The 21,027-nt window shown below is 38.7% G+C and overlaps 1 protein-coding gene across 3 annotated transcripts in view; it reads right to left on the bottom strand.

Annotated features, from left to right (window-relative positions):
• Nucleotides 1–21,027, bottom strand: part of kcnab1b (potassium voltage-gated channel subfamily A regulatory beta subunit 1b) — a 70,590-nt gene that overhangs the window by 44,377 nt on the left and 5,186 nt on the right. Inside the window, exon 2 of one of the 3 annotated variants that reach the window (XM_079819373.1) lies at nucleotides 18,917–19,034. The exons of 1 other annotated variant lie outside the window; for it this stretch is intronic. In XM_079819373.1, coding sequence (XP_079675499.1) covers nucleotides 18,917–18,960 — 44 coding nt within the window. In that variant the 5' untranslated portion in view covers nucleotides 18,961–19,034. Of the gene's footprint in view, nucleotides 1–12,349; nucleotides 13,477–18,916; nucleotides 19,035–21,027 lie in introns of those variants that run through there. One more of the 3 variants, XM_079819372.1, reaches the window with a different exon arrangement.

The raw sequence follows: 21,027 nt of genomic DNA, 5'->3' as shown, positions 1-21,027 counted from the left end.
CCTTCAAATATCTGCTTATCAACATCCTGAAACAATCTGGGTAAGAATTAAACAAAATAAAAGATAATGATCTACTTAGGTCTTATTCCTGCAGGTCAGGTTTCTCAGATTATTGCCTTTTCAAATAATACAAATCTGTTGTTTTTATAAATGGTGGCTTCATCCTTCACACTGATGTATGTCACCCAAACATCATCTCCCACTCTATATTTTTCGTCTGACGTTTTTTTGGAGCCATTATTAGTTTGTGTGACATTACAACCACAGCACATTCTCAGCTGCAGACATATATAATTTAAAACTCCCTATTCTCCGCGTGATGGGGGTGTGCGTCTTTTTCCGGGTAGCAGACACGCACGCTGTTGGGTGTCAATAGATCCTTCCTCATCACAGCGAGCTGAGTCAGAGAGCTGAAGAACTGAGAGACTCTGTGACAGAAGAGCTCAGAAATGCCTCGGCAAGCCAATGGAAACGGTATGTATCGTCTCACTGACATTGTTCAGAGGAAGGTGTGTGAAGAACAGATGACAGGAAAGCAGGACTCATTTGTTTGTACACGTGCAAGACTGCGGATATAGGAATAAAACAGGTTTTTTTCTTTGTTTGACTGGATGCTAGACACAACATAACAACACAGAATAACTTCTATCAGTTACAAAACGTGGTATCACCATGTGTCTGGACATGCTACCATAACAATGACATGTTTTTCTGAGCATGGTACCATTGTAACTATGGTTGGTACCACAGTTTAGACACTATCATAGTACCACGGTGTAGCTACCACGTACCATGGTAATACCATACTTGATACTATACACTTAAAAAGTACCATAGCAGTGGTAGTTTTTTTAGACATTTACCAGAGTATTAGCATGGTATTTTTGGAAGTACCATATAAATACCATGGAACATGAATGTCAGTACCATGGTATATTCCTAACTACCATCATCACAGTAATTATTTTTGGACTGAAATTCATTTCCCATGGTGTTTTAAATTACTTACAAAGTACTTCCAAGAATACCATAGTACTCCCATAGTAAACATCCAAAATATACTTTACGTTCAATGAATCAGTCAGTCGAATCATGATTCGGATCGCGTGTCAAACCGCCAAACTGCTGAAATTTGGCGATCCAAACTGCTGAATCAACTCACTGATTCATAACGCTTCGAAGCTTCATGATGCCGTGTTTTGAAATCGTCATCACTATATAAGTCGTTATTTAGGGTTTTTTTGCGTACAAAAACTATTCTCGTCACTCCATAAAGTTATTGTAGAACCACTGTAGTGAGATGGACTTTGTAACGACGTCTTTAGTACCTTTTAAAGGTCTTGAGAGTGTACCGTGCCATTGTGCCAATGGAGGCCTTTCAGAGCCATCAGATTTCAACTAAAATATCTTCATTTCTGTTCCGAAGATGAACGGAGGTCTTACGGGTGTCGAACGACATGAGGGTAAGTAATTAATGACAGAATTTTCATTTTTGGGTGAACTAACCCTTTAATATCTTTTAAGAAACTGATTTTTTTTTTTTTACAGGGTTCTTTGATGAACAGAAAATATTTATTTGAAATAGAAATAGTTTGTAACATTATAAATGTTTTTACTGTCACTTTTGATCAATTTGATGTGTCCTTGCTGAACAGAATTTTTGAACGGTAGTGTTCCATTATATTACTATGGTACACTGTCCAAAAAATCATGTACCATGTATCAAAAATACATCACCATAGTATATACTAAAGTACTATGATACCGTTGCAATACTTTTTTGTAAGGGTTTTAATAAACTAAACAACATGAAGCATTTGGAGGACCAGACAGATAAAAGAGAAGCATTTCAAAAAATTTCAGTATGACCGTTAAATTTGTATGCACCATGCATGGAGTGTTTCAGTAAGACTGTTGTAAGAGTATGAGCTTGTGAGAGTGTGTGTGAGTGTGAGGCCTCATTACTGTCTCTTGTGATACTGTAGTCGTCGTAAAACAGAATTGATAACGAGTTCAGACCAGTGAGGGACTGCTGCAGAGTGTGACTAACTAACTAGGTGTGTGTGTGTGTGTGTGTGTGTGTGTGTGTGTGTGTGTGTGTGTGTGTGTGTGTGTGTGTGTGTGTGTGTGTGTGTGTGTGTGTGTGTGTGTGTGTGTGTGTGTGTGTGTGTGTGCGTGCGCTGAACGATATTACTATGTGAGAGCTCATGTGCACAGTCCTATCTTTTAATAAAAATGAAGTAGTCTCTAAATAAAACTATTAAGCCTCCTCAGAAAATGAATAACGCAATACGATTATTAACAGATTGGAAACTGTGTGCAGGAAGGGATTTTCTAGGCACCACAGGATGTTCCTCAGTTATCTCTAGCAGAGCTCATCTGACAATTAAAGGCATAGTTCCCCTGAAATTAAAATGCTGTCATCATATCACCCTAATGTTGCTCAAACCATATATTTTACTTGCCTACAAGGGATGAACTAACTAACTATATAAGATTAGTTCTATCATGACAACTCTAGGAGTGTTTGGCATGCTGCTGCTGTTATTGCTGCATGGGACTGGCAACTGGCTAATGCCTAAATACTGCCTATATATAACACACTAAGGTGACCAGATTTCTGAAATGGAAATCGGGGACTTTTCCTATTTGAGTGGTCAAAATATCACTAAAATCTATTGTTATTATCTTTTAATTAAAAAACAGGGACATGTTTTTGTTGTTGTTGTTGTTGTTGGGCTCCCTAACATTAATAAATTATTAGGATTTAGTTTGACTATTGGGATTTTTGGTCAGGGATTTATTTCATACAATTCAACGCACACGCGAAAACAAAAACAATGAAATCAGTTAACCATTGTAAATAACAAGCAGTTCAAAACAATATTGTAACAAAAACACATTACAAAAATAAAAGAACATAAATATGATAAATGAAACTATTTAACAAATATTTTAACATTTTATAATTGTATTTAATATTTTAATTTACACAAGTTTATACTAATTACTTTTTACTTCAAATGTTTTGTTACGTTTGTGCTTGAAAATAACTCTTACCATCCTTAATTTGTCTTGTTATTTCGCATTTTAGGCTTATTTTAAGCAGAAAGTATGTGTATTCTGCACATGTATTTGTTGCAAGTGTAATTGTTTAGGTTTTTTTTACAAAACAAAACAAAAACAATCCCGCACCCTGTTGAGGCTCTGTTATAAAGCACATACAAAGGGTATTATTTTAATTTAACATGAATAGTTAGTATGTTACTACCTTGAAAGCGATAACGATGTTTCTTTGGATATTTGACGCTCTGCTCTCGTTCTTCATGAAGTTTTAGCGGCGCGCGCGCGAGGCCAAGTAGAGTCAGCGTATCTCACAGCGCCACCTGCTGGATAATATAATTACTACACGATTGCTTCTATAACCAGCAGGCTGCTGTATGTTGGTTGGACGCTTTTTTGCAATTAAAGGGTTAGTTCACCCAAAAATGAAAATTCTGTCATTAATTACTCACCCTCATGTCGTTGGACACCCGTAAGACCTCCATTCATATTCGGAACACAAATGAAGATATTTTAGTTGAAAGCTGATGGCTGAGAAAGGCTTCACACAGGCCTCCATTGGCATTCAGTACATTGACACTTCCAAGATCCATGAAAGGCACTTAAAACGTCGTTACAAAGTCTATCTCACCACAGTGGCTCTACAATAATCATACAATGCGACGACAATAGTTTTTGTGCGCAAAAAAAAATCAAAATAACACCTTTATCCAACTTGTTCTCGACTTCCGTGTATGCCTCCACGACGCATGCGCGAGAATATGACGCAGATCCGGCGTTCGGACATATGACCCAGAAGCGATTTGTTTACGAGCAGAGGAAGACGCGCGTGTCTAAGCTGTTGGATTCTACATTGATCGTGCTTTAGGTCTCGGCGTAGTGCTCAAAATGGAGCTTAAGTGTGTATTTCATCGATTCCCGAACACCGGCGCTACGTCATATTCTCGCGCATGCGTCGTGGAGGCGCACACGGAAGACAAGAACAAGTTGGATAAAGGTGTTATTTTGATTTTTTTTTGCGCACAAAAACTATTGTCGTCGCATTGTATGATTATTGTAGAGCCACTGTGGTGAGATAGACTTTGTAACGACGTTTTAAGTGCCTTTCATGGATCTTGGAAGTGTCAATGTACTGAATGCCAATGGAGGCCTGTGTGAAGCCTTTCTCAGCCATCAGCTTTCAACTAAAATATCTTCATTTGTGTTCCGAATATGAACGGAGGTCTTACGGGTGTCCAACGACATGAGGGTGAGTAATTAATGACAGAATTTTCATTTTTGGGTGAAGTAACCCTTTAATCTCCAGGTTGTTTTGAACGAGCTGTAAAACGGGGACATTTCCGGGGACATGCTGCTGCTGTACAATATAGCCATGGCAGTAGCCAGCTCACCGAGGTCTGGACCGTGGTATTTTTCTGAAGGGTACCTATAAAATAAAGGTTGTGAAATGATTGTATGATATTAAAGGGGTCCTATAAAGCCCCTTTTTACAAGATAAGTAAAATAAGTCTAAAATAAGGAGTGTGTATGTGAAGTTTTAGGTCAAAATACCCCACAGATAATTTGTATAGCATATTAAAATGGTCACTTTTTGAGGGTAAGCCATTTTTGCGTGTGTCCCTTTAAATGCAAATGAACTGCTGCTCCCAGCCCACTTTCAAGAAGAGAAGCTTCAAGAGCTTGAGTTAGCAGCTCTGATTAAATCACACAGACATGAAAAGGTCTGAAACTGTTCAGCTTTTTATGTTCAAACCGGAGTCGGACAATGATGGAGAGACTTGCGAAGAAGTGACAGCATGTAGAATGCAACAGGACGTTTCTGAATGGTTAGTTGATTAATTTATGTAGCTGATGTGGTTATCTTCAAGTCATTGATAAGCATATTATGTCATGATAATCTATAAATTGCTCGTGTGGGAACTGTTGTAAGATGCATTCAGAGCCAGAGATGTTGCATGAAGATACAACAACTCTTCCTCTTGTCAACATGGCCTCACCCCTTTTGTTGTGTGTTCCCGGGGGCAGGGTTTATGTACATTTTAGGGTTAGTGATGTAACCCACAAGAAGCTTGTTGTAGTCCCTACCAGCCATTTGTTGTAGTCCTTAAAAAGCGATTTCTTTAAAAGAAAATATCTCCCTTTGTATTGAACTTTGAGTTCAGGTATGCAAACTAACAAAGTTTTGGCTCATTTCACCATTTTGAATTGAAAATATATAATTTACATGATACATGTAATGTAATAATTAGTAACTGACTGTAAATGTGAGGGGACAAGAAGCATTAACAAAGCCGTTTTCATCATAATAGTGAATGTGCACATATTGTGAAGTAAGCTAGTTACCTTTTCTGGTAGCCGTAAACTAACTTGTCTAAGAAAATTATTCGTAAAACATAAATATCAGTTGACTCTTTCTTTTCTGACACAGACAAATATGAACAGACTATCAGTCAAAGCTTAGCTTTAGGAGGGAAAGAGACAGGGCAAGATACAGAGAAAGAGGGATGGAGATGAGGAGAGAGGAGATATTGATAAATAATCTACTGCCCACTGATATGGTTTTAAAGCTATTTTTTTTATCTTTTTTTGGCCTTCAAATATCTTAAAATGCACATATGTGGATCAGAGAAATAAAAATTTTCTTGGAGGAGCATGAGGAAGGATCTAATGACACCCAAAAGGGAGCAATAAATAAAGAGATAATGTAGATTAATTATGATATGTTTAATAATGTATGATTTAATATGTATGACTAATAAGCTCAAAACATATTTTACTTGCCTACCAACTAACTAACTAACTAACTAACTAACTAACTAACTAACTAACTAACCGAGAGCCAGACAGATAGATCAATTATGAGTAGCACCGGTAAACATGGCTAATAATACAAGATAAACGTCACTCCCAACAAACCCAGAAAGTGGAATATTTCTGTGCCCTTTAGGCTGTCTGTTCTCCTTATCCTGCATGTGCTTCAGAAGTTTCTGGAACACAGTGACTCTCTGCTTCTGTGTTCACACACATATTAGCACAACAGACCATTATAGTGTAAAGAAAAATTATTACAAGCCAAACAAAACACATACACTGATCGATTTCTAATAGGCCAATGGCCAGGAAAACAGAGGCCCACACAAATACAATGACAAGGACGAATGCACGTACACGCGCACACACACACACACACACACACACACACACACACACACACACACACACACACACAAATACAGCACGACTGCCCATCTGGACTGTGCAACACTGGCCAATGAACCATGAAACACTGTAACTGTTTGCTTCAGTGCTATGAATTCAGAAATGCAGGCAAAATTTGAACAAATAAAAGAAAGATAAAGGACACACACAAACACATACACACACACACAATGTTAATGCTTAATCCCTTGGACACACTAAGATATGACCTTTTACAAATCTGTGGACATCAAAGTTTTTTAAACTATTTCTTATGCCTTCTTGTCAGTTATAAAGTCAGAGAGTAAGGGAGATGGAGAAAGAGAGAGAGAGAGAGAGAGAGAGAGAGAGAGAGAGAGAGAGAGAGAGAGAGAGAGAGAGAGAGAGAGAGAGAGAGAGAGAGAGAGCACAGAAAAAAAAGCTGCTCAGAATTGTTATGATTAGGTTAAGCAGAAGCATGGCCCAAATTTAACACTCACCAAGGCCCAATTAGATATATATATATATATATATATATATATATATATATATATATATATATATATATATATATATATATATATATATATATATATATATATATATATATATATATATATATATATATATATATATATATATATATATATATATATTATGATTATATATTATATATATATTATGAATTTTGATCTGTTGTTATTGCAAACCGAATAAAATCAATCTGATAAAAAGTTTAACATTTAAATAATTCCTTTGTCAAAAGGGACTAAATAAATAAAGGAAATTATGCAAACAGATAATGGCATGTACATTTTCGCAACATACTTGCCATTAGCATGTGCAGCAAAAAGTTAATTCTGAACCCTGAGCAGAACAAACACAGAGATGGAACAGCAATTAACTTTCATGTCACACATTTATTCAATTACATCCATTTTATACATTATGACCACTCACTACAAACACACTCTTAAATCACAGACACATGGTGCAACAGAAAGATGTTAAAAGCAGGACTTTAAAAAAAAAAAGTAATGTTGCAAAAAGACCCGAGGTTCTACGCTGTCAGAGCAATTGCTATTTCTAAAGATTAAATCACAGTGAGCGGCAGATGATTAAACCACAGAGACAGATATTTCTTTCTTCAGGACATCCGACATATACGGATAAACAGAGGGTCATTACTCATGGTTAACTTTTCCCTGTGAAAACAACCTATAAGAGGCAGGTTGTGCCCCAGTGTGTTTGAAATAACAGTTTTGTTTTGTTACATGACTTTATTATGACCTTAATAAGTCAAATTATACGGTAATTCATTTAATATCTTCTCAGCTTTTTCTCTAACATGTCTATATATATATATATATATATATATATATATATATATATATATATATATATATATATATATATATATATATATATATATATATATATATATATATACATACATGAAGTAAACCTGTAGCTGTAGTTTGAAATGTCCCCTCCTTCCTACTATGTGTGTGTGTGTGTGTGTGTGTGTACACCGACCAGGCATAACATTATGACCACCTTCCTAATATTGTGTTGGTCCCCCTTTTGCTGACAAAACAGCCTTGACCTGTCGAGGTACTAGATCCCTGAAGGTGTGCTGTGGTATCTGGCACCAAGATGTTATCAGCAGATCCTTAAGTCCTGTACACAACTCGTTGTTGTGCTCCTCAAACCATTCCAGAACCATTTTTTTGTTTTTTGGCAGGACACATTATCCTGCTTAAAGAGGCCACAGCCACCAGGGAATACCGTGGTGGCAACAATGTTTAAGTAGGTGGTACGTGTCAAAGTAACCCAAAGTTTCCCAGCAGAATATTTCCCAAAGCATCACACTGCCTCCGCTGGCTTGCCTTCTTCATAGTGCATCCTGGTGTGATGTGTTCCCCAGGTAAGCGACGCACACGAACCCAGTCAGCCATCAAGAAAATGTGATTCATCAGACCAGGCCACCTTTTTCCATTGCTCCATGGTCCAGTTCTGTTGGTCACGTGCCCACTGTTGGCACTTTTGACGGTGAACAGGGGTCAGCATGACTTGTATGTGGCTATGCAGCCCCGTACGCAACACACTGCGATGCACTGTGTATTCTGACACCTTTCTATCAGAACCAGTATTAACTTCTTGAGCTATCTGAGCTACAGTAGCTCGTCTCTTTGATCAGACCACACGGGCCAGCCTTCACTCCCCATGTGCATCAATGAGCCTTGGCCGCCCATGAACCTGTCCCCGGTTCACCACTGTTCCACCTGGACCACTTTTGATAGATACTGACCACTGCAGAATGGGAACAACCCACAAGAGCTGCAGTTTTGGAGATGCTCTGACCCAGTCGTCTAACTAACCATCACAATATAGCCCTTGTCAAACTCGCTCAAATCCTTACGCTTGCCCATTTTTCCTGCTTCTAACACATCAACTTTGAGGACAAAATGTTCACTTGCTGCCTAATATATCCCACCCACTAACAGGTGCTGTGATGAAGAGGTAATCAGTGTTATTTACTTCCCTTTCATAAGGTCATAATGTAATGCCTGTTCAGTGTATATACACACAGTAGGAAGGAGGGGACATTTGTTAACTACAGCTACAGGTTTTATTTTACTATGCAAAGCTCGCAGGAATAGCATATATTGACTACAACATAATCAGTTATTAATAATTAGTTGGATCTCTCCTTTTATTCACTTTTGTTTTTGCATGTGTTTGTGTTCATAATTTCTTTGTATGACTGCCTGACAAAAAAATATGTGTGGGGTTTTGCATGCTTTATTGCGTTATCACAAATAAAACAATTGACTCCAAGCTCAACAAGGCAGTTAGCATACAAAATCTTTAACAAATTGGAATAATATTTGAACAATTTTGCTAGGCCGGACATCATTTTTGGCCACTATTATATTGTAAGGGTAAGGAAAAGAGGTAGGAAAATGGTTAAATGATTTGTGATTTTGAGAAAGGGAGGGGAAATAGTCTTGAAAACTAACTAAACAACTATTATATTACCCTTATATCACAAATCAGTTAACAATTTCCCACACTCTTTTCCTCACCCTTAGAATTAAACAGTTTTTATTTATTTGTATTTATTTATTTTGCTGCTGTGCCTTTAAAGGGTTAGTTCACCCAAAAATGAAAATTCTGTCATTAATTACTCACCCTCATGTCGTTGGACACCCGTAAGACCTCCGTTCATATTCGGAACACAAATGAAGATATTTTAGTTGAAAGCTGATGGCTGAGAAAGGCTTCACACAGGCCTCCATTGGCATTCAGTACATTGACACTTCCAAGATCCATGAAAGGCACTTAAAACGTCGTTACAAAGTCTATCTCACCACAGTGGCTCTACAATAATCATACAATGCGACGACAATAGTTTTTGTGCGCAAAAAAAAATCAAAATAACACCTTTATCCAACTTGTTCTCGACTTCCGTGTATGCCTCCACGACGCATGCGCGAGAATATGACGCAGATCCGGCGTTCGGACATATGACCCAGAAGCGATTTGTTTACGAGCAGAGGAAGACGCGCGTGTCTAAGCTGTTGGATTCTACATTGATCGTGCTTTAGGTCTCGGCTTAGTGCTCAAAATGGAGCTTAAGTGTGTATTTCATCGATTCCCGAACACCGGCGCTACGTCATATTCTCGCGCATGCGTCGTGGAGGCGCACACGGAAGACAAGAACAAGTTGGATAAAGGTGTTATTTTGATTTTTTTTTGCGCACAAAAACTATTGTCGTCGCATTGTATGATTATTGTAGAGCCACTGTGGTGAGATAGACTTTGTAACGACGTTTTAAGTGCCTTTCATGGATCTTGGAAGTGTCAATGTACTGAATGCCAATGGAGGCCTGTGTGAAGCCTTTCTCAGCCATCAGCTTTCAACTAAAATATCTTCATTTGTGTTCCGAATATGAACGGAGGTCTTACGGGTGTCCAACGACATGAGGGTGAGTAATTAATGACAGAATTTTCATTTTTGGGTGAACTAACCCTTTAAGACTATATGTAAGTAGCCTCTTTGCATGTAAAATGAACAGCTCTTTGCTATGCTTACACAGGATATAGCTTGCGCTGCTCCATCCGTCAATAACAACCTGTCTGCAATGCGTTACCTTGTGACAGGTTCAAAAAACAAACCATGCTGAAATGTGCCACACAAACTCTTTAAGGTCAGACTAAAATTACCTGAATCTTGTAAAAAATAAAACTTCAGCCACACCTTCCTACACCTGAAGATATACAGGAAGCAGCAGGAGCAGCACAAGGTTCCTCACATTTTAATATCATTTGCTCTTCTGCTGTTCAGGAATTACAGTATCTGTTTTAAAATTTACGGTTTTGAACATCAAACTCTTATTTCAAAAGATCAAGACACATTTATTTCCTCAAATAGCCCTGCTAATCACTCAATTAATTAATTGAAAGTGTAGAAATTTCAAACACAAGTGCTTGAAGCTGGACGTCAGCCGAGGGTGTTCAGGTTTACCCTGCTGCCCAATTATGACCCGTCCGACAGCTAATGTGTCCAATTAGAGTAAAGCGCAGGCAAACTGCCAGTTCTCTGTCGTTATGGAAACTAGTAGATATGCGATAACTGTTGCATGCTTGTGGTATACTTGTGTCTCAGATGCAATTAATTATTTCCAGCACAAAAACCATTAGTTCACACCTCCCCCTCATATTCACACACATACACCGAATGTTTTCTGCTCTCTGCACCAGGCTTTACTCTAATTCACTATTTCACACACAAGACAAGAAACCGCTGTTCGTTTTCAGTGTACATTTTTTTTTGTAGCCAATCACAATTGACTTTTCACTTTTTCAATCACTCCACTAAATCTCATTATTAACCACACATGCAAACAATCACTTTAAGACTCCTATACATTTTTCTGCATGAACTATAAACTCTTTTCTCTTTCCTCGCCAGCGTTTCTTATTTTTTTAAGTTGCTAGCCACTGCCAGCCTTTTTTGACCATTTTCACCAAATTTTCATGGCCCCCAGAATATTTTGTTGTATGAATATCTAAACATGCAATATATAAAAAAACATTTTATTCCAGCTTCATATTCTTTTTTTGTCAGCACTTGAATGTAGGTAAGTTTCATTTTAAAAAAAAGCAACATTTTGAGCAAAAAGCTTGTCCTGGGTCGACATTTCATTCAGTAACATAAGGCAGTTTTGATTTATATATTTAATCACATTATTTTACATACATACATTATTACATATGAAGTCCGTCTGAAATGTTTTCTTTTAAATCAGCATTTTTACCAGACTTCTAAGTTTAGGTTCAGTAATTTCACTTTAATGGCAATGAAAAGGTTTTCAGTCAGTTATTGAAATGGAATATTTTCAAAAATGTCACTTTAGTCAATTTAACTGTATTTTGCTGCAAAACCAGCTAAGTCCATGTTTTGCAAAAAACTTCTAAGTCCACCTCTTTGGACAACAAAACATAGTAAACAGTTGCAAAATCACTAAAGATGGATATATTGCAAATGATGAAAGCAGAATTCATAATGTAACAATGAAGAAACGGATCCACACAGTAGGGGGAGCTGTGATGCAAGTGCATGCCACGTCCGTTTCTGTCAGAGTTTTACGGATGTTTACTTGCTAGTTGCTACTCACGAAATCCTGCAACTGTAACGATGGACAAAACATGATGATAACTTGCAGCTCGGCAGTTAAAAGCTGGCTCATATCTTTTTTTGTAAGTCAGTTACAGTAGGTCCAGTGTGTTTTGGACCCCAATGACTTTTAAATTATTTAAAAATATTTTGAGTTCCACCAAAGAAAGTCTGGAACCACATGAGATTGAGTAAATTATGACAGAATTTACTGACAGTTCTTTTTTTAACTATTCCTTTAAGATTTCAGTAAAATGAGTTTGTTCATTCACAGAGTAAACTGCTATTTTTTAATAGAAACCTTTTTCAATTTAATTTTGAGTATAACAAAGATCAGCGTAATCAAAAATCTAAGCTGTCAGTGTGAAAGGATACTCAAACTGTGTCAGAACTGAGTTTTCTGTGGTTGCCGGAAGTTTTCCATACCTGTACTTCATGCCGGTGAGTTTTCCAGTGGACTCTTTCAGGGAAATGTGGTGCCTGTGCGTGAAGGAGCCCAGGCTGCGAGCAATCAGCGCCACCGTTCGGAACCGTGCCCGTGCCGCGCTGGCCGTCTTCGGACTCGACGTGTTCTGCTTGTTCGGCTCGCTGGTGCGCGGGGCCTTCAACCCGTGATCTGTACACGCGAAGGACACCTGCATGGTTGTTAGCTGCAAAGGAACTTGAGCAAGAGAAGTCCAAGAGAATCGGTATGCAGTTCTTGGTTGGATCTCAAAAGCTGAAGAGTTTAGTTGCTAGTTTAGAGTTTAAAAATTCTAAACTCTCTTTCTTAAACTCTCGCTCTTATTCCCAACAGGAGCTGATCCCGTCTGTGCCGGCGTTTGATGCTCTTCTTAACCGGTGGGGTACTGCTTTGCCCTTCACTCTTCTCTTCGTGTTGCCTCGTTTTTGTTACTCTTTCCTCTCCACTGATCTTAGCTGACCCTCAACGGTGTTTCTCCTCAGGCTGAAAACGGGCAGAGGGGGGTTTTCTTCAGCCCACGCTCATCAGAGACTATAAGAGCAGTCCGAGTGCACTACAGGAGACCCACAGCTATGCAACAGACTCCGGGACTCTGGGAAAACACTCGGCGGGCAGCAAACCGGATGATCGATGTATTCCTGAAAGTCCAGGACTGAACAGGACCCGAAAAGCAGTCCAGATGAGTGAGCTGCAAGGTGAAAAACTCGTTGCGTCCCGCATCTAAATGTCCCCTCACCAAAAAACAGGCGAATGCAGTTAGGCTGGCACAAAAAAAAAAACAGTCAGTTTGATGAAGATATATGTAAACAAAAGCAGACAGGCGGAGGAGAGGACAGAGAGACAGCGGGATGCGGCATGATCACTGGGGCTGTAAGTGAAGGAGAAGCTAACAGAGAGGGAGAGAGAGTGAGTGTGAAAGAGGAGGCATGAAAGCGTAGCATGTGAGAATGATGCTCAATCAGAGACGATAAGGAGAGAGGAAAGAGAGAGTGGGAGAGGAAGAGAGGGAGAGAGAGAGAGAGACTGCAATGAGACTGAAATAACTGCAGTCTCTCACCAGCGGCTCAGTGCTGCTCTCAACAGCGAGAGTGAAGACAATCCATCTGGATGGGACTATGTGTGTATGTGTGAGTGTGATACATTTGGATACGTTTATAATGCAGATGGCATTCTCATTTCGCAGTGTCACATGTAGTCCGCTGCAAACACTTGAAAAAGGGTATGATTTGATTTGACATCTTTTGGCATATAATAAACCCCTGAAAAATGTTACTGACTAATGTTACTGACATCTGGTTGTCAAATGAAATGTAACATACAGCATTAATATGAAAGCTAACCATCCTGAAAGCAGCAAACGAGGCTCATGTCAGGTCACACAATGTCCCAAAATGCATTTGGCACGTGTGCCACTGCTTTCCCCAAAACTTCCCTGTGCTGCTGTGGGATTATGACAATGATTGGACAAAACGTGCCATTCAGTGAAGGAGCTCGAAACTACACATCAAGTTAAAGCCCAAACTCGGCCCATGTGATTCGACCTGACTGGTGCACTTAGATATTAAGACTAAACCTGAAAATGTTTTGATTTCCTCTCTAAGCGAGTAGACACGAATCACGATTGCAAAGACTCTCACACAAAATAAGTTTGGGTTTTTAGGAATTACAAACTAAAACCTGACTGGAACTAGGGCTGGACCTGAATATTCGTTCGGTGGGTCGGTATTTCAAATTTCAATTTTGGGATTCGAATATTTGTGTGGTTTTTTTTGTTCTGCTTTTTTGAACACCTGGCATCCCCCTCGAAATGGTTCTCATTCGCACTTGAATATGTTTACACTATAAAATCTGGTGAAATACAATACTCTTTTTTACAATTATCTTATATAGCCTAACCATTTTTAATAGGATGGACAGTTGAAGGAACCCAACCTTGTTATACTTAATAAATACACTCACCTAAAGGATTATTAGGAACACCATACTAATACTGTGTTTGACCCCCTTTCGCCTTCAGAACTGCCTTAATTCTACATGGCATTGATTCAACAAGGTGCTGAAAGCATTCTTTAGAAATGTTGGCCCATATTGATAGGACAGTATCTTGCAGTTGATGGAGATTTGTGGGATGCACATCCAGGGCACGAAGCTCCCGTTCCACCACATCCCAAAGATGCTCTATTGTGTTGAGATCTGGTGACTGTGGGGGGCATTTTAGTACAGTGAACTCATTGTCATGTTCACGAAACCAATTTGAAATGATTCGAGCTTTGTGACATGGTGCATTATCCTGCTGGAAGTAGCCATCAGAGGATGGGTACATGGTGGTCATAAAGGGATGGACATGGTCAGAAACAATGCTCAGGTAGGCCGTGGCATTTAAACGATGCCCAATTGGCACTTAGGAGCCTAAAGTGTGCCAAGAAAACATCCCCCACACCATTACACCACCACCACCAGCCTGCACAGTGGTAACAAGGCATGATGGATCCATGTTCTCATTCTGTTTACGCCAAATTCTGACTCTACCATCTGAATGTCTCAACAGAAATCGAGACTCATCAGACAAGGCAACATTTTTCCAGTCTTCAACTGTACAATTTTGGTGAGCTTGTGCAAATTGTAGCCTCTTTTTCCTATTTGTAGTGGAGATGAGTGGTACCCGGTGGGGTCTTCTGCTGTTGTAGCCCATCTGCCTCAAGGTTGTGCGTGTTGTGGCTTCACAAATGCTTTTCTGCATACCTCGGTTGTAACGAGTGGTTATTTCAGTCAAAGTTGCTCTTCTATCAGCTTGAATCAGTCGACCCATTCTCCTCTGACCTCTAGCATCAACAAGGCATTTTCGCCCACAGGACTGCCGCATACTGGATGTTTTTCCCTTTTCACACCATTCTTTGTAAACCCCAGAAATGGTTGTGCGTGAAAATCCCAGTAACTGAGCAGATTGTGAAATACTCGGACCAGCCCGTCTGGCACCAACAACCATGCCACGCTCAAAATTGCTTAAATCACCTTTCTTTCCCATTCTGACATTCAGTTTGGAGTTCAGGAGATTGTCTTGACCAGGACCACACCCCTAAATGCATTGAAGCAACTGCCATGTGATTGGTTGATTAGATAATTGCATTAATGAGAAATTGAACAGGTGTTCCTAATAATCCTTTAGGTGAGTGTATATTTGCTTCTTCTTAGCCTACTAAAGTGTTCCCTGCAACTGGAGTAGCTATTATCTGTCTAGAGCATACAACTGCATGTGCTTTGTAGCGTCTGGAGTGTCTCTCAACTAGGATCAAAGTGATCAGAGATGCTTTCCTCCAAACAGCTCTGCATATAAATTAAATTTCTGCCCCACTGGCTCCGGCGGGTCTGAGTCAAATGGCACCTCCGACTGTTTAATGGCCAGCTAGAAGATGACCAGAAGATACTAGCGATGGCCCTTTCTGAACTTCAATCAGATTTTAATCAGCCAGAACAGTTCCCTCACCCTTCAGTCTGGAGGGGCCATGGGGGGTTGACTCTAACACAAACACACACAAACACACACACACACACACACACAAGCATTCCCCTCTATTTAGCCTTTAATTAAACTATCCCAGAAATTACATATATGATGATTTCTTAAGTGTATGCATGCTCCCTATATTTCTTATGCTTGCGTGATGTAAGAGCTATCTTAAACGCTCCAAATTGCTCTGTATAGAAGATGCACTGCCTTCATGTCTGTAAACCAAGGCATGTCTGATGTCTAAATGTTCCTTTTTCTCTGTCTTAGTCAATGGTACAAAGTATATGATTATGAGATGTACCACTAGTATGGTTAGGTCTTTGGAGTGAAACTTTACTAATTCTGGCTTCCAGCAAGAACATTCCATTGAGTAATAAAGTCCGAACAAAGAAAGTCTCTCCCGCCTGAAATTCACACCAACGATTGGTCGTCTCAGGGAAAATGGGCATAGTTAATGGACTTTAAAGGACAGAAACACCCACACATTGTCGCTCTGTCAACCTGCAAGGACCCCGACGAGACAAATTTCCTTTTCCTCCCATCTCATCAGCGCGGCTCGCAGGCTTCGACCTGCGAGCCGGCGCGGTCCAGCCAAGCTGATGTTTCCTTTGAAGATCGACGCGCTCCGCGACGCAGTCAGCGGACGCACTTAGCTGGACGAGATGAACTTTCCCTTCCAAGACGCTCCCTTCCCAAACACCTTTAAAAGTCCCGCGGACCAACGAAGCTCTGGAAGAACCAAACGGAGAGAACGCTTCAGCGCGCAAACACTCTGAGAAACGCCAACGCACGCATCTTGCTTTACACAACACCAAGAAACCATGCAAGTATCAATTCTACCGAAATTTAGATGCGTTTTAAGATTGTACCCCTGTTTAAGGTGATATAGTTCTTGCTGGCTCCAATGGTTTTGTCTGGGAAGGTGTCGGATCGGACACGATCTTACCCTCCTTCCTTTCCTTTCCCTTCCCCTCATCCTCCTCTTTACTTTCCACTATTCTGTAAATACATGTATTCTTTATGTAGTCATCTGTAATCGTAGTATTAATCTTTATTAAAACCATGATATTCACGTTTTGATTGTCATTGTTTTGCTCACGGAACACGAGTCCCTTTAATGTCAGATCTAAGCTACGAGCTCTTATAAGCATCGTTGAATGCTTTAATTAATACCATAACTCGGAAAGTTTGTCCTTTGTGGCCAGAGGGATAAACTTCCCGAAAATTGGGTAGGAAGAATAGACCTGGTGAGTGGATAAAGAATCTCCGCTCGTTCTTTAAACGGAACGGAGAGGAATTTTGAATCAGCTCCCTAGGTTATTCTGTGATTATTTAATATAGATATATCTGTAGTTAATTGCAATAATTTGTTGTTAACCATATATATATTATATATTGCATAAAATACAGAGGTTAGGTATTCCCCTTTTGGGTGATTTTGGAGATTTGTGATTAGATTATAACCCATTATGATTAATCATAAATCCCTAAATATTAATACCCATAATTCCCTATTGAGCTAATTTTTAATTTAAATATATAGATAACCCTAAGACCCTACAGCTTTTATGGAAGAAGCACATGCCTGAGCTTGCATTTTGGGTTAAGCTACTTGTTTGACATTGTGGAAAATAGAATAATAGAAACAAAATGTATTAGCCTTTTTAACCTGTTAGGGATGTGACGACTGGTATCACCGACGGGGGCTTTTAAATAGCTCATTCTAAACCGAAAGTAAAATGCACACGGCCGCTTGGGCATTCATAACGGAGCGGAGCAAAGCGAGTGAATTCAATTAATGAACTGAAAACGGCCAGTGGACACGCACCATGAATGACAGCGCCCTGAATGAATGTTAAATAAATGCGTAAATGTGTGCGCACTGTGTGGCCCTGAATGAATGACAGTGCGTTCGTGCTCATTTTACTTTCGGTTTAGAATTAGCGCCAATTCGGGGGCAGGTTGCTTGAATGGTGGGTTCATTAACCTATTGATCTTGATGAAAAACACAACTACAAAACAGTACAATGACAAACTCACATAAATTGGTGCTTTTACATTTCGCTTTGAAACCAAACCTTCCGCAACCTCGCTCTCGTGATAAATTAAATCTGACACCTGCCTCTTTTTTGTGCTCTCGTTCGGCTCATGCTGCACGTTTTTATTTGTAGTGTTTATAACTATAAAAAAATCTAAACGACGATGGGGGCGGTGCTGGGGATGACTATCGCAGCAAGCATATTACCCGTTATTATCAATCTCAATCGAATATTTGGTGTTGATTACTACCGAAGCTTCGAAGCTCAAAAAAATGGTATTCCGTCTCGGACCAGCCCTAACAGCAACCCAACATCATATAAAAAGCTGTCCAAAACCAACCCTGAAACCTTTCCCGGCGAACTCGGTTCCTAAGGTAAAAGTTCAAAGGATATTCATCAATGCTCTCCCAGAACATTCCAGATTCATCTGGTCATAAAAGGAATGACTGATGAAACAATCTAAGGAATTTATAATACTGCAATTCAAATAATACAAAATATACAATTTGTGCCTCTTTGCTTTTAAATTACAGCACATTTTTAACCCCTGGGTTAAAGGTTAACCCCAACCCTTAAAAACCATGTTTAAGTCCCGATGAAATCAAAATGTATGTTTTTTTTTTTTTACTTTTAGAATGCATGTTAGCCTTAAAGGGTTAGTTCACCCAAAAATGAAAATTCTGTCATTAATTGCTCGCCCTCATGTCATTTCCAAACCCGTTAGACTTTCGTTCATCTTCGGAACACAAATTAAGATATTTTTGATGAAATCCGAGAGGTTTCTGACCCCTTCATTCATAGACACACTTTCAAGGCACAGAAAGGTAGTTAAGACATCATTAAAATAGTCCATGTGACTCCAGTGGTTCAACCTTAATTTTATGAAACGATGAGAATACTTTTTGTGCGGTTATCTATAAGCCAGTGTGCTCCAAAACAATGACATAATTCGCATTTAGAAGATATAAGCATTCAAAACTTACAGTCTCTCACTTCCGCCAGTGTGGAACAATGATTTTGATGACATCACTCTCCTCTTCAGCTTCTCATCAGATTTCCTGTCCAATCAAATGCTTTCAAGAATCTGAAGCATCCTGCCACCTATATTATAAACAGACGCTGAAGTTGTGGCTGAAATAGTCACTTGTTCACACAATTATTATTTTCTAAATGGTAAATGGCACATAATGCACTATATAGGGGATAGGGAACGAATCAGACAGTGCTTTCCCCTGGGGCAAATGAAGTCTGGTTTAGCATTAGTTTCATGCGCACCGCCGCAACGCAGAGAACGTATCGGACTCATTTGAATTCTACACAGAAAGCGATTAGGAGGAGAAACGGTTAGACAGACTCTGCCATAAAAACACCACTGACGAGTAGAAGAGATAACAGTAACATAAATTACATACTTTTCAAACTACACATCCTCAGCATCATTATGTTCACTGTTTTGCTTTAGTAATGGTTTCATATTGAATCTGAAAGAGGAATCTCTTAGCCTACACTGTGGCTGTCATAAGCAGTCAAATGTGGCTTTGCCAAGCTCAACTGCTCTGGCCGAGCTGTGATATAAACTGAATTAAACTGAGTTGGCAAACTGAACTGAGCTAGATGACATCACTGTTTTCTCCAGAGCGGCTGCACAGCCGAAACAAATTTTGTTGCATTATTTTCCTGTTATCACTGTAAAGCTGCTTTGAAACAATCTGTAATCTGTAAAAAGCACTATATAAATAAAGGTGACTTGATTTGACTATAAACAAAGCGCTATTGGCTATTTTAAAAAGGGGAGGGGCTGCTTAATATGTCCCGCCCTTCTTCCTATTTCAGTGGAAATTACGTCAACACACAAAATACACTGCACGTTTCAAGGCAGAAAGCACTTTAGTGGTTCAGCTTTCTTTGCTGAATTTGCTAAATATTTGTCAGAAATATGTGATATAAAATAAGATATAAACAAAATATAAATGATTAGATAAAAAAGCTTAAATATGTATGATATACAATACTTTTTAAAATTACTAAAATTGAAATAAAATAATTTAAAGCTAAATGGAAATATTAAAAAAACAATAAAAATGACAAAAGAACAAAACTGATTACTAATCAATTACTAAAAAAGATTACTAAATTTAACTATAATTGAAATAAAAATATAAAATAAATGAAGTCAATATTAATAAATACTATAAATAATGTTATATAAATAATATTAAAATAACCAACAAGTGACTGTAAGTCGTTAAATCATTCGCTCAAACGATTTGTTCAATAACTCTGGTTCATTTAGCAATGAAACTGTCAAAGCAAAAAAAAAAAAAGCAAAGCAAAAATAGACGCTAGATTTGGCAATATTGTGTCCAAAAGGACTCAAAATTCACTTCTTGTTTAATGTTGTGTAAAATCATATTAAGATTATATTATGTATATAAATGTTTTTATTGGCCCAATTTGCTGAAAGAGAGTTTTACTTTTAGAATGTTCTACTTTAGGAATACACATATGTGACCCTGGACCACAAAACCAATTTATTACATCAACCGAAGGCTGAATAAATAAGCTTCTCATTGATGTATGGTTTGTTAGGATAGAACAATATTTGGTCGAGAGACAACTATTAGAAAATCTGGAATTTGAGGGTGCAAACAAAATCTAAATATTGAGAAAATCGCCTTTAAAGTTGTCCAAATGAAGTTCTTAGCTATGCATATTACTAATAATAATACATTTTTATATATATTTACTGTAGGGAATTTACTAAATATCTTCATGGAACATGATTTTTACTTGATCTCCTAATGATTTTTGTCATAAAAGAAAAAATGGATCATTTTGACCCATATAATGTATTGTTGGCTATTGCCACAACTATACCCATGCAACTTATGACTGGTTTTGTGGTCCAGGGTCACATATAGATGACCTCAAAGCAAACAGACACAAACTAAAGTCCCATGAAGGTTTTGGAGCTACACTCTGCAGTGCAGTGGCCCTCCAGGACTGTAGCTGAACAGCCCTACTCTGCCTGACAGTCTTAACTGAGTGTAAGTGTGTCATTAAAGTGAGCTTAATCTGAGACTGTCACACTTTG

The sequence above is a fragment of the Gobio gobio genome (assembly GCF_949357685.1).
Source record: "Gobio gobio genome assembly, chromosome: 6".
NCBI classification, from domain to species: domain Eukaryota; kingdom Metazoa; phylum Chordata; class Actinopteri; order Cypriniformes; family Gobionidae; genus Gobio; species Gobio gobio.
Note: the sequence above shows the minus strand (reverse complement) of the source record. Positions and strands in the feature narration are given on the sequence as shown.